This window comes from Passer montanus, unplaced genomic scaffold (genome assembly GCF_014805655.1).
Source record: "Passer montanus isolate IOZ18808 unplaced genomic scaffold, ASM1480565v1 scaffold4, whole genome shotgun sequence".
NCBI lineage: Eukaryota > Metazoa > Chordata > Aves > Passeriformes > Passeridae > Passer > Passer montanus.
In genome coordinates, this window is record NW_024368818.1 from 3,000,649 (window position 1) to 3,015,001 (window position 14,353).

At 36.7% G+C, this 14,353-nt stretch overlaps 1 protein-coding gene across 5 annotated transcripts in view; it reads right to left on the minus strand.

Moving 5' to 3' along the window:
• Positions 1-292: 292 nt before the first annotated feature.
• Positions 293-14,353, minus strand: part of WASF3 (WASP family member 3) — a 64,413-nt gene continuing 50,352 nt past the window's right edge. For 4 of the 5 annotated variants that reach the window (XM_039718776.1, XM_039718777.1, XM_039718779.1 and 1 more), the window contains 6 exons: positions 12,254-12,407; positions 11,709-11,826; positions 7,058-7,233; positions 4,212-4,475; positions 2,247-2,602; positions 293-1,532 (listed from right to left, as the gene is read on the minus strand). In XM_039718776.1, the coding sequence (XP_039574710.1) occupies positions 1,375-1,532; positions 2,247-2,602; positions 4,212-4,475; positions 7,058-7,233; positions 11,709-11,826; positions 12,254-12,407 (1,226 nt within the window). In that variant the 3' untranslated portion in view covers positions 293-1,374. Of the gene's footprint in view, positions 1,533-2,246; positions 2,603-4,211; positions 4,476-5,146; positions 5,314-7,057; positions 7,234-11,708; positions 11,827-12,253; positions 12,408-14,353 lie in introns of all 5 variants that reach the window. The other variant, XM_039718780.1, reaches the window with a different exon arrangement.

A 14,353-nucleotide genomic window follows, 5' to 3' on the forward strand; every position in this document is an offset into this window, starting at 1 on the left:
GAAAAAAAAACCCCAAAACAAACTAAACCATTTTAATACCGTACGGCTGATAAAAAAAAATGGAAAACAAGGAAAACAGAGACCGTCAAAGCAGGCTTTATGGCAGCAACTATGCCTAGGAAACGACTAAGAAAGTGATTGTATATATATATATATATATGGCATAGTACCTCAATAGCCGGGAAAGGACTAAGAAAGTGATTGTGTATATATATATATATATATATATATATATATGGCATAGTACCTCAATAGCCATCAAAACTGCTTTAACTGCCCCTGTTTTCCCCTGTTTTATCCATGGGATGTACTGGGAAAGAAATACATTCAAAATAAGAGTTCTGAGTCAATGTGCTACACAACTACACATGTACAAATCAACAACAACAGAACTTATTTACACACATGTATAACTACAGGCATAAAGACCAAGTTTAATACTTGTGAAATGTATCTGATTGCTAGATCCAGACTGTTCCAATCTTTAGTAATAGCAGTAGCATTTCTGCACTGCAACAGCCACAGGGTTTCCATCAGGTCTATCCTGCATCCAGTTGATCTTATATTAAGACTGAAAAGCTCTACAGGTATTTTCATTTCCATTTATAACACAGACATGCATCTGCTACCCAGTAGAGACCCCCCCAACACTCTTCCTAACAAGCAGCCAGTAACTTAGAGCTGGTACCATTACAGACATATCTGTCTGCTCACCAAATGTTCTTTTTTGATCACTTGGGGTCATTCTTCAAAGTATACATTTCGTCATGTGCTACATTTTTAAGATAAAAAGGAAGATAGTATAAAATCAATTCTGTATGCATAAAAACTTAAGCCCAAAAGTGGTTAAAAATAGACTAAGGTGGGCATAATTAGTACCTAATAAAAAAGCTAGAAGTCACATTTATGAAACTCAACACTTCACTCAGCTATACAGTAAGCTGCCCTCAAAGACTAACAACCAGACCAATTCACAAGTATCTAAGTTGCTTACATAATTAAAAGAGTAAGATGTAAAGTCAAAAAAATATATTTTATCCCTTCAAGAACAGGAAAGTAAAATAAAATGCTGGTTCTGTAACAGTGCAACAACTGCATCATATCTTGCACGCAGCACAAGAGTTGCTACATTTAGTGGCACTTAAGTATTATGCAGTAAATACTGAAAGTAAGACAAGTTTCTGATCTGCATAAGCATAATCACATCATTATTACCAGAGTTGCTAAGCTACAGCATTCTGAATAATACCAATTCAATTTTAGCACTTCCCTCACTAGCCTTAACACATGTCAACGTCCTGCTTTACATCTTGCTAACAAAGCAATCACCGAAGCCAAGTATTTAATGCAGTTGCCAGCAGGCTTGGACCACGTTCAATCTGACCAGTCGTTCTCGTCAAACTCGGAGTCGTCGTCGGAATCGCTGTACTCCACGGCAATGCGCCTCGACAGGATGGTGGCCACGTCATTGCCAACGGGCTCGCGCTTCGCCTCCTGCTCACGCTGCTCCTGCACCTTCTTCAGCTGAATTCCTGCAGAGACAACCACTCTCAGACAAAGCTTTCCAGACGCTAGAGATTTCGTATTTGACAGTTATTGGTTTGTTGCATCTTTACAAAATACTCGGGAAGAAGGAGGGGAAAAAAGAAAGCAAGCATTGAGAGAAGAGAGCCTCCTTGAGCAAGGAAGAGGGAAAGACAAAAAAGGCAGATTGGAAATAATTCTCAGAGACTGAATACTTTTGGACTTCTAAAACTGTCAACAAAATGTTGAAGCTAAATGTTCCAAGACTGTACAGGTCATTTTGATCTGAAGATGAAAGTTTTCAAAACTGTATTTGGAAATACTGTTAGACCTACAGCTCCATATTGTAAGCAAGGTCAGGAAGCCAGAAGTCATTGGTTAAAAAAATCAGTGGGCTGAAGCCTGGTGTTGGGTAATTCAGTTCTTCTGAACAGAAGCAAAAATCCATGTACATGTACTGGCACTCTACATAATGAACACATTATGTAGTGTGTTCATTAGATTATGTCCACACAAACACTAGAACACGCTTGACACAGCTGTGAAGCTTTAGGTGCTAGAAAATGATCCAACCTCACGCTGACAAATGTCAGAACAGGTGTGTGGTACCTGTGGTTAATGAAATCTTCCCAGCTGGGAAAAGAAGCCATAAACTCATTTCAGTGGTAAACACTGTGCTCTCACTGTAAAAAAGGAATACCTAAAACTCAGTGTGCACTTACCCATCCTGATGGCAGCCAGCAGATCGCTCCGTGCATCGCTCATCGGTGCCTGCTTCGCCTCCGACACCGGAGGAGCGTGCATGGGGGAGGAAGAGAGGGATGCACCTGCAGCAGGAGGGCCTGGAGGGGGAGGAGGTGGGCCAGGAGGAGGAGGAGCAGTGACAACAAGCCCACCAGAAGGAGGAGGATGAGTAGCTGCATATGTAGAGCCAGTCACCAGTCCGGAATGGGAAGGTGGCACGGGAAGCTGAAGGGGACTAACAAACGCAGTTTGTGCTGAAGGAATCATAGGAGGGGGAGGAGGAGGGGGAGGACCTGTAGGATTGTAGTAATCCACCATCTGAGCTGGGAGCATCCTATATAAAACAGAACAAAAACATTTAATGCATTTGAAGTTAGAACTTACAAAATTATTGCCCCTTAAACTGCACTCATCCAACCTCAGGTAAAACAAAAATCAAAAGCAATTTAAACTGGTGACTTAAATATACAAGTGATTATACATGTAAGAATTGTCAAATATTGCTGATATATTGAGATTTAAGACAAATATTGAAGTTAAAAACAATGGCCTTTCAGCACTCTACAAAGTGAGCTTCTTTATCTTAATTCTCCTGCCCAGTTAAGTATGAAGCTTCATTTCTTATTAAACATCTACTCTGTGGGACTGTTAAGCACAAAGTCTTTGAAGAAGAAGGGAACAAGAAAACTGCAGACTACATCCTTCAATTCCATAGAAGATCAAGAGGTAATAGAGGACACAGACATGGAGAACAATAGAAAGTATGAAAGGAAATATTTACCCAAAGGTAAACGTATCTCATGTGCTTCTTTGGTCAAATTTAATGAGTTTAAATACCATTTAATTCAATTGATACATTTGATTGATTCCTTAAATAGGAGGCACAGGGAAGAACTCATATCTTTGTTAAAATGTCATTGAAAGAAATCTTAATCAGGAAAAAAAAGAATTTATAAGAGTTATGAAGTAGGTAAAGAACTAGATACAGGAGACAGGAGCTGAAGCAAAGTGGCTGATGACATTGAGTGGCACATGCCAGTGCATGACAACTGCAACACCCCGACAACAGTCATAGACCTGAGGACCAAGCACCGAGATGTCTTACACACTGTAAACAACAGAGAAAGGGCAGGCTGGAGCAGACCCTCCTAACTGAGTCATCTGCAGCACGATAGCCATGAATCAGGCAAAGGCTATCCCAGGGTGCATCAAGCAAGGATGACAAACCTTGGCTTGAATAGCAAAAAAACAACACAGGCAAGAATGACTACAACTTTCCTGGGGTTACAACTTGAAAGTTTAAGCTATTTACACAAAAGACACAGACTTATTAGAAAACATATGTTTTCTTGCAACAGAAGAACCAGAACTCTGGAGCAAGCCCTCATTCAGAATGCATTCAGGCAAAATATCTACACAGGCATTTGATAAATCTCTGTCTTGAATTAAGGAGCAGCATTCCTCCTGTGGCAGTATGGAATTTGTGTCTGAGGAGACCCCTTCCAATTCTGTCACATGCTTCTCTAAAAATGCCTTTCAGGGATACAACAAAGACTGCCAGATTAATCACAATCAACAATGCTCTTTCTGCACATTTCCTGAAGTTTAAAATATTATCCATATTATCCTTAACTACTTTCTACTTTAAAGGAAAATTATCTCTTCTTCGATATTGTATTAGGCACCCTTAATATTTTACAATCATACTGACTTCACCAATACACACTTCATTCAATACAAACTTGGTTCCTTCTGCTTTCACTATTTTTTCACTTAAATTCGGTTCATACATAGAAATTATATCCATTTTCTTCTATTCTCCCCAAGGAGGTAGCTAATGTATTTGGGATCTTTTTCTTTGATGCATTACACGTTATGATGGCTACAAAAAACATGCATTCCTCTGCTTTTGCCAAGAATCCACTAGACTAAATCAGACTTACCCATATTCTGCTGGTACCACAGGTACTGAGCTGTGCTGGCCATCTGGAGGCTGGGGTGGAGGGGGAGGTGGCTGCTGAGGTCTGTTTAAAGTGGCGTGTCGTACAGTGGTGGAGGGCGGTCTGTATTCATGCTCGTGGCTTTGGGACGCTGCCATGTACTGTGGACCATCTCCTGCTCCATAGGAAGGCATTGAAATCTGCTGATGGAGGGAATGATTCGGAGTAGCAGGATAAGAATAATCTGTAACATCGGATGCATGGGACCTAAAATTAAAGTAAATTGATGCAGAAGAACAGATTATGTGAGTGCAACAGGGTATTACCTAAATAACTGACAAAACAAGCAAAAAAGAATACAATCAGCATTATTTTTCTTGCAAGAGGATTCCCCGATTTATCAAGTACCACTCCCTTTTAAGTCCACAGAAAGCACAAGAATTTTAGTAGCCATAATGAAGCTTATGGTTTTTGTCAATGATTTTGACAGTCCATTGTTTGAAATAGCAATACTTACCAGCCTGCCTCAAGTAAACAGTGGCAGCAGAAAAAGAAAAGCAATACTACAAGCACTTGCAATTATGCGGAAGAACATATTTTACCAATGCAGAGAAAACCAATTTTTAAAGTTAGAAAATGCTTTTTAATTTGTTTGCACAATTAATTTTGTTGGAAGAGCTTAAAGAAACTGGGAAATGTAAGTATTAGTTGAGCAGAGAGTTCATAAAGATACAAAGTCTAGGATGTTCTGTCAAATAAGCCCAAGAGAGGGAGCAAAAGGATCTTTTCATCCCATTACTGTGAAGACTTGTTTTAGTAATGAACAATGGTGCAGCCTGGCTTTTAGTGAACACAGTGAACTGATGCACTTATCTGTGAGACTGGAAGCAAGGTAAGCAACAAAAAGCCAGGGCTTTGAGCAAAACAAAATAACAAACCCTTTGGGCATTTTGTCCTCTTTCATGCTTCCTGCCTGTTCCATTTTCTTTGCGTCACTCATGAACTCAATGCCCATTTTCCTTCTCTCCCACTCTTCTTTTCTTGTTCTTACTTTTCTCACATTAATTTGCTGGTTTCTGTTTGGATTCAGCTTGTGTTTCTCTCTCTAAAGTACAATAAGTATAACAAATACATTGTAAATTGCCACAGTCCAAACACAGGGATGTCAACATTTAATGCCTGAGTCTTACAATTAGTAAACTAGAAGATATATGACCAATTTTTTTTTTTTTTTACTTTAGCAGTAGGAAAATAATGACAGTATAACCAAATGCACTTTTTTGGAACCTGACTTACAGAACACTGCTCACGCCATAGCTGGCAGCATGAAAATGTCTCTCAAACCTGTACATATTTTTATATGTATGGATTTTATATAGCTTAAGACTACTCCAAGGTAAAAAATAGAAAGCCCTCTCTCCACCTCACTACCATTCTCAGAATTAATGCTTCATAGATGTAAAACAGATTTCAGGATTCAATCTCAGATATTTGATTCACTGAAATGTAAAATACTCCATAATTTATAAAACATAAAAGGCATAATATAAGTACAAGGTATCTGTCACACAAACAACATCAAAATCCAACACAGCCACATCCTACAATTTCTGCTTTAAAAATGCCCACAGATTGCAAATACCACATATCTGCAAACAGCCAAATACATGTTGACGTTGCTGGAAGATAAAAACAAATCATTTCAATATGATAATTTAAACTCAGGAATCCTGGAGGCAAAGTGTTAAACCTGAAAAAAAGACTCAAAAAGTGCAAAACAGAACTCCTGATGAAAAAATCCACAGCTTTTGGAGATCAACCTATGTAAAGCTTAGTCAGTCTGCAGCGTTTCATTAAGACTAACAGAAGACAAAGTTTTGCATTAGAAACTATAAAATAAAACTAAACAAACAAGACTTTTTAGACAGTGAGGGAGTCTGAATACATTACTGAAAGACCAATAGCAATATCAAATACTATGTTTCAATAACAAGTTCATTACTTTTCACAAAGACCACAACACTGCAAAGTTCTGAGCAGATTTTTATCTTTTAAGGCATCTAAAGGCATCTTTCCACACTCTTGCAGTGGTAGCTGCCTCCTCAACTTAGCCATTCAACAATTTAAACACTTTTTCCAGTGGACCCTATTTATTTCTATGCTTACTGCTAGTACCTAATCACAACAGACAAAGGAAATAAAATAAGTGGAAAATCCTCTGGTGAGACCAGCTTAGTGCAAAAACTAAGACTTCAATGCACATCAGGCAGCTCCCACTGAGCTCAAAGGGAATCTCAGTCAATGAAGACGAATTCTGCTGCATTATCTCTAAGCAGAGATTTTTGTTATTTCAAGCAGTAGCATCTCATCTGGTTTTGTAGCTTGGTTTTTAGACTAATATAACATCAAAAAGCTGAACTCTTCTCCCACTGAAGTATTCCTTACAGGCAAAAGTATTCTTGACTGAGTAGATCACAGAAAAATATTTATTAAGCTACCAGCAGGGCACAACAAACTAGACACTAAGGAAGAGCTACTGACATTATCTAGTAGAGGCTCAAATGCTTTGTAACTACAGACACTGAAGATGAACCACAAAGCAGCCAACACTTCTTTCTCTGCAATACAAAATATTAAGAGGATAAAATGCTCATGTGAAGCTGAGGAAGAAAAAAAAAATTACAGAATTTGTTATGTCGTTTACGCTTTAAAATAAATTTGAAAAGAATGTTTTAAACATGCATTGTATGTTTTGTCTAACTATTCCCATCCTGTAAAAACACCTAATTCTACTCAGTATTGCTGAACATACAACTGTGGTACAACAAACAGCTTTGCTGTAAACAGACCTAGTATCTGGGGACAGTGATCCCTCGGAAGATGCTCCATGGTACACACTTTGAGACAACCTGTTGTCAGGTCTAAGCTCTTTGTCATATGCCATCATATTCCACTCCTGGCGTCTGTTCCTGGCTTTTCTAACCTTTTTCACCTCACGGGTGGTGCCATCTATACGCTTTTGCTCCTAATGTCCAAACAAAAGAAATAAAGCATGCAAAGAGAGAGAAAAAAGGAAAGGAAAAAAGCTGGTTAAAATGCAGTTAGAGTGCATGAAAATAAGACCAGATTTACAGATGAAGCCAAGTCTTCATAAATTTCTCTGTACTAAAATACTAAAATAAGAGTATGTCCTTACGCTATGAACCTCATTAGTAGCAAGACTTTTGATTTGCCTTTGTTCTGTAAGGATGCATGTGCTACTGTGATGCCAATCTCCTGGTTTTCCTAATACAGAAATGGGACCAATTTCAAAAGCCAGAAAGTTGAACTTCTTTTGACATCATGTCTTTTATTTAGACCACCCTGAAGCACTTGTAATTTTCATCTCCTGAAAATCAAACTTCTGAGAATGTTAAATAATCTCAGGGCTATTCTGGTTATTCATTATGGTCACAATCAACAGAGCCAGGTGAAGTATGGAGAAACTGGACACACATTCCTATTCCATAGTCTATGTGAAATTATCTTTGTTTGTTTTAACTTCCTCTCCCTTCTTAGATCTAATTAACTACTGAAATTCCTCCTAGTTTCTCCTCATCATTGATATAAAAATGAATTACACTAATTCTCTCTGCAGTGAGTCAGCAATACTCAGGCCAGCAGAATATTACAGCTGGATAGGTTCATTACAAACTTGGCTGCTTTTATCTTTCAATATAGCATCAGGCTCAACCAATGTCAGTGTTTATCATTCCTGTTTATCTCTACCTCACTGACAGCAAGATCTCCTAATATTGGGACCTAATGCTTTCACACCTTGGAAATATTGTACTTACCTACTTCTGACTACTCAGTATGAATATAAAGCTCATACTGGTGCTTCTGCACAAAAAATGAACAAGATTGCTCAGATCAGACTGAGAAGGGTCAGCTACTCCTTTTCTCAGTATTCATGAGAGCATAGGGGTTTTTTCAATCAGCTCTGGATCCTACACCCTTGATCTATTAGTAGGTTGGTGTTAGGCTTTTGGCTGCTAAGAAAAATAGTTTCTCAGGAAAGAATTATATTGGTATCCTGAGAATGCAGTCAGTGAATTGTATTAAGAGAAGAGCTTGGTCAAATTCTGGTAGGCAAGCCTTTTACTGGGGAACCTAGACCCATAAAATAAGGGCTAATAGTTGGAAAGCCAGCTCAACAAAAAGTTAACCACAGATGAACACAGGTTTTTTACTCTAACAGCACTGAGTAAATAATTCTGAAATAATGTGTTTGTCATTACGTAACTAACAAAAAACTAACAAATGGCTTCCTTGTCCTTGTTTTGAATCTCTTGCTCATTCATGCATATTTGCATGAGGGACCTGCTGACCCTCCTAACATTTAGAATGTCAGAAACGACTTCTTGAAGTTCAACACCCAAATGTTTTGACAACTCCTGCTCATTTCTACAGTAAACAGATTTTTTTGGTCTGATTTGTGTTTAATAACAATGATCATCCTGGTTCTTAATCAGAAATATTTTTCCTCCACAAACTTTTCAGAATCACACCCTTTTTATGTCTGACAGCCACTTTTTCACATCAAATTCTGCCAACAGAGGATTTGAAGCAGAAAGGACACAAGACTTAGTCACACTTTATTTTAAATATATAGAGTTTTGCTAATTGCCATGCGTGAATACATGCTTGTTAAAAGCTTTTCATCTGTCTTTTTCAATTACTTGCTGCAAATATTCTGTGTTTTTTAATTTTTTAATTATCCTGAGTCATGTTTTTTCATTTTTCTTCATTTCAGAAGAAAGCTCAAGTAAGCATTTTCACTGAAAACACTTCATTCTGTCTTCTTTCAGAACAAAAAATTTGTCATCTGGGGGTCACAACTATCTATTTCTTGCAAGATTCTAAATAAAATAAATATTCACCTTTTGCTCAATATATGATGCTATTGGGAAGACAATCATTTTAATACAATTCCTGTACAGTCATGAATGCTTACATGACTGCTTACAGTTACTGCTTATTATTTAGAAGCTTAGTTTTAAAGAAATCAGCTTTTTTATGAAAAAAAGTTTATGAAGTTTTTAAAAGTTTAAAAAGTTTAAAAAATGTTTATACATGTGGATGTATAAACAACAAAAAATAAGCACAAAGCTTAGCTGGTTTTAATTAGATCAGATTTCAGCTGGACAGGTTGTTCCAGATCAGCATCTGTAAGCATGCTAATGAATGCACTTGAATCCCTTTTACTCAAGCAGTACTAAACCCTACTGGTAGCAATATTTTGATTAAATATTTTATCAGTACATCTCTAAAACATTAAATTGTCTCCAAAACAGTGGGGCAGCCCTATTCCTAGCAGCTGACAAAGCTACATGTACCTCCAGGAGTAGTTTTAAGTTGTTTCAGTAGCAGTTTCATTCCCTTGACAATGGTGACAGCTCTAGCTTTACGACCCAGGGCAAAGAGACAGAGTTGCAGGGGAACTGAAGCCTTTCTAGATAATTACAGCTGGAAATATTTCTCAGAAAACTGAAGTAATATTGAGAGAAGTTACTTTTTTTAAACTAACTGTAATAGAAGCTGTGGCAGACAAGTGGGTGCTGTAGATCAGGCCAGAAAACAAGGCATTCATGTTGGCAGGAAATTATTTCAGCGAACACAAAACATATTAGAGCTTCAAACAGGGTGGAGTTAATTGTAAGTTCGATATTTGCATCAAGAATTAGCAAACAATATTTCAAGCATCTTAATAAAGAATTAAGAGCTAGTAATAAAAAGCAGCTTCAGCAAGTATTTGCAATACTTTCAAAAAACTGGAAGCATGACACTATTTTCCTGACCACAAATTTATAAAAGCCTATCAAAACACAAGTCAGCAATAATGATTTCTGAAATACGAGCTTTCCAATTTTAGAAATTTTTAGTTGCTAGAATAGCTAGTTATTCTCAGATAAAAAGCCAGCACAATAAAGAGAGAATTAGAACAGCTTATCCTTTGTTTAATCACAATTGCCCTACCTACAGTCATTCAATTTGGAATACTACTGGTACATACCAAGTCAAAGCTACACTGAACTCTCAGACACTGATCTACAGAAAGTAAAAAAATAGACCACACTAGATTTTAAACTTAAAGGATTAAAATTACATTTTTCTTCAGAAAAAGACTGCCTGAAGGAGTCAAATCAGAGGATGCCTGTCAGGTATTTTCAATTAAACTGTATACAGAAACAAAAAGCATGATATTTGAGGCAAGAAAATTAAACAGCTCATAAAGCCCTGGCTGCAACAGCTCAAGTACTTAGGGCAAATTATCAAAACAATACTGGAAAACTGATTCTCTGGTGCAGGGACTACTCTCAGATTTCAGCAAGCACCTCAAAAATTGAGGCTAAAAACTAGCTGTATTTGGTCAGCTGATGTCTAGCTTGTACTTTGTTAAACTATAGACATTTATTTCACCTGCACAGTTTCTCAACAACTATCAAGTTTTGTGCTTCTGTAGAGCACAAATTAAATAAAGAATTCTCATTTAATAGATTGAAAATGTAAGTTCAGCTATCACATTGTTAATAAATGCTCTGGATTCACTCCTGGTTACTGCTACCATAAGGACAAGAATAAAAGAAAAAGGACATTTGGTTCAGCAACCTGTGGAACAAAGTGTGTCTGGGACACATCTCACCTAAACCATCCTGCTCTCCAAAGGACACAGGACATGAAATGCTTGAAAACCATCTTCTGGAAAGCTAAACCTGAGATTTTTTTCCATCACACAGTGAACTTTATCCATGCAGACTCAAGTCTATGCTGCTTTCTTCTTAGTTGGACTTGGCATATATTTAATCAAATCAAATAGTACTTCAGTTAGAATTTATTAAGGGGTATTTCTGTGATGTATGGCTATAATACTACATGATTGGAAGTGAGCATATTTGCATTTGTAGACTGTAATAAGACAATTAAAATCTACAAAAAATATACCATGGATGGAAATAAGCAGGATGAGTTGCCTAAGATAAAGTCTAAAAGTAACTTCTATATATATAAAGTAGTTTTGTAGAAATCATTCTACAGGAATAAAGAAATGCTCAAGTGATTTTTTAAAATCTTATAAAGGCATCTGTATTTTTTCCTTTAAAATGAGAATGGAAAAAATGGGACACTGGAATGGAAAAAACTCTAATTCCAACTCCTTTCCTCTCCCATTACAGTGTCTTTTTCTGGAGCATAACAGGGCCATTTCTCTGGGTATCAATAAACAGATACTGGCAAAGGAGTCAAAACAGCACCTTGGAAGATAACCACAGCACTCCTAAAATTCAATTTGCTGCCTTCTTAAAATAGACAGGACAAGCTATAAAAATGGAATGTACTGAAACTACAGCCACACAAGAGGAACAATCTTTCCATGCACACAAACTAAGTATGACCTTTACGCCTGGACAACTGCACATAAAATTGTAATGTACAAATGTGTTATTATGTTTCTGCTTTTACCTTTTGTCTCCTCTTTTCTTTTCGCTTATCTTCAGTATCTTGTAACATTTTTTCTTTCCAAAGATCAAAAAAATAGGAAGGATCAGTATAGAACTTCAATCCATCTTTCTTATCATCCCTGGAAAAGCAGCAGAAGAAAAGCTAAAAATACATGAACTAGTATCTTTTAAATCCAGAAAACTTACCTTTGATGATCATCCGAGCCTCAAGCTGATCAAGCAACAACACTTGCTAACTGAAGGTCCATAAACAAATACCACCACTGTCTGTAGCAGCAGCAAAACCACATCCATTGGTCATAAATCCTACACATTTACCTTGCAGTTAAAAATTCTTATTCTTAAAAATAAAATACACTGAAAATGTTGTGCTACACCATTCTTAAAACAGAAATAAATTATTTATTGCAGATTGAGTTTTATCAATCTTGAAAAATCAAATCTCAATAATCCATGTAGCTTTTCCCCTCTGCTATAATTATTAGCAAATACAGTTAGGAAATAAAGGGTAAAGTACAAGAAGGTAAACAATCAATATTTCCTTACCTATAAGGTGAAAGAATATTCAGAGGTGGTGGTTTGTCACTTTGATTATAAATATCAGCCACCGGGTTCGGAATGCTGTTCTTTGAAACTACCTGCTGGTCTTGAACTGTTGAGCTCTTGAATGCTTTTTTCATGTTGATATCCTGTAAGGATACTATTAGAAACAGAAATACATTTACCATATGTCTGAAAGGAGTGAAAGTGGATACACAAAATCCTTTTTTTACTAATTATTTGAAATATTTTCAGCAAGTTAGCACAAAGACAGGTTTTTCCTTAGTGGATAATCCTGATATTTAAGTGCAAAGACACGTAAAAATTACCATAATAAAACAGATTTAAGTCTCATTTGGTCCAGAACCTCACTTAAAATAATGGGACCACTGACTGTATCTTGGAAGATGGTGCAAGAATGCTGTTGCATGCAGACGTCCAACCATTTCCCCTTTTTATAAGGTTTATCCTGGTTTACACTGGCTTCAAGACTGAAACACAAGGCCTGGTGTTCCTCTGGCACAGTGTGTCTTATAATTGCACATGCCATCTATACACATATTCCAGCCCATTCTAAGAATCATTAAATTACAGCTGCAGCAACCTCCTGTGAGAGACAGAGTTCCTCTTATTTCACTCTCTTTCAACTCCCATGTCTTCCCATACAACTAAACACTCCTTGCTCTTAAGTTTTGATCAAATCTCTAGAGAGAGAAATACTTCCACTCTAGTACTTTGAATTTATCTTTTCACATACACAGCTCTGGGGAAAATGACACCAGGCTTTTCATTCTTTCTTTTCACATGAAAGGTTGAAGTTGGTTTTAATTGTTCCTGTCACTTTTATCAAGGCTTTCTTTCACTCTTAATACAAGTTTTCATGAGATGCAGCAAATATTGTTAAAGAAGATCCAGTTAAAGGTCAATCACAATTTAAAAGTGGCAGTAAACTCTTGATACTGTCTTTCACCCCTAAGCACACTGAAATACAGGTTTCAGACTGCAGTTGAAGAGGATGTTGAAGTCTTCACTGGGTTGCCTATAATGACACTGACCACTCCTGGATTCAATCCAAGTGTTTTATAAGAGTGTAAGCTGTAGGACTTGTGCAAACAAAATGCACCAGCTTAGACTCCTTTTATTCCCATTGGCATTTCATCTAATACTTCTTCCCATTCATTCAATGTATTGAGTATCAAGGATAAACTGTGAGAAATTTCACAAGGTAAATGAACAGTAATGGCCAAAAATGTAGTATACTGATAACCTGAAAAAAACCCAAAGGGATGCAATTTTACACTGTTATTGTCTGTCATGGTGGACACCAAGACACCAAATCCCACTCAGACTTCTCTGCTCAACTATTTTTGTTATCTGTGCTGAGATCTTGCTTCTCACTCCAAGAACTAATTAGTTTCTTCTGTAACTTCTACAACAGCAAAAATTTTAAAATAGAATATTTAATGCCTAATACTCGTTCCCCATTCACATCATCTGAAGTATCAAAACATCATTTCTGGAAGTACTTTCTATTTAAATCTGCCTGTAAGTAGAAGGTATTTCAAACAGATTTTTTAGATGTACATATCTGAATTTTTTCATTCTTGTTTGATGGAAGACATTCAAAAGAACCAAAAAAAATTGCTGGAGATTTTTGGAATTAGTTATTTCTATATTTTTGAAAACTTAACCTCATTTATTTTAAAATACACTGTATTAGTTATAGCTAAGAATATAAGAAATCACTGATGCAATCAAATCTGAAGGGCTTTTTAAAACAACCTTGCAATTGACATTTTGCTTAAATGCCAAAGCTATCCACAAACAATCTATTTCTGACAGTACAATGAATTATTATAAAGACTTCAACTTCTACAGTGAAACAGCTAATAAAACTCACTACTGACACTAAGGTGACAGCAGTTTGTATATACAGCTTATTAATATGAAGCATGATTAGCAATGCAAGAGTAACAACTGCTGTCAATTTAAAATAAACACTGATTAAATTCTCAGTCCATACACTAGTTTCCCCTTCCATAATATTGCTTTTAATTATTTTCCAAACTCTTAAAACTAGCTGGGTGGTACTGCATAACACTAATG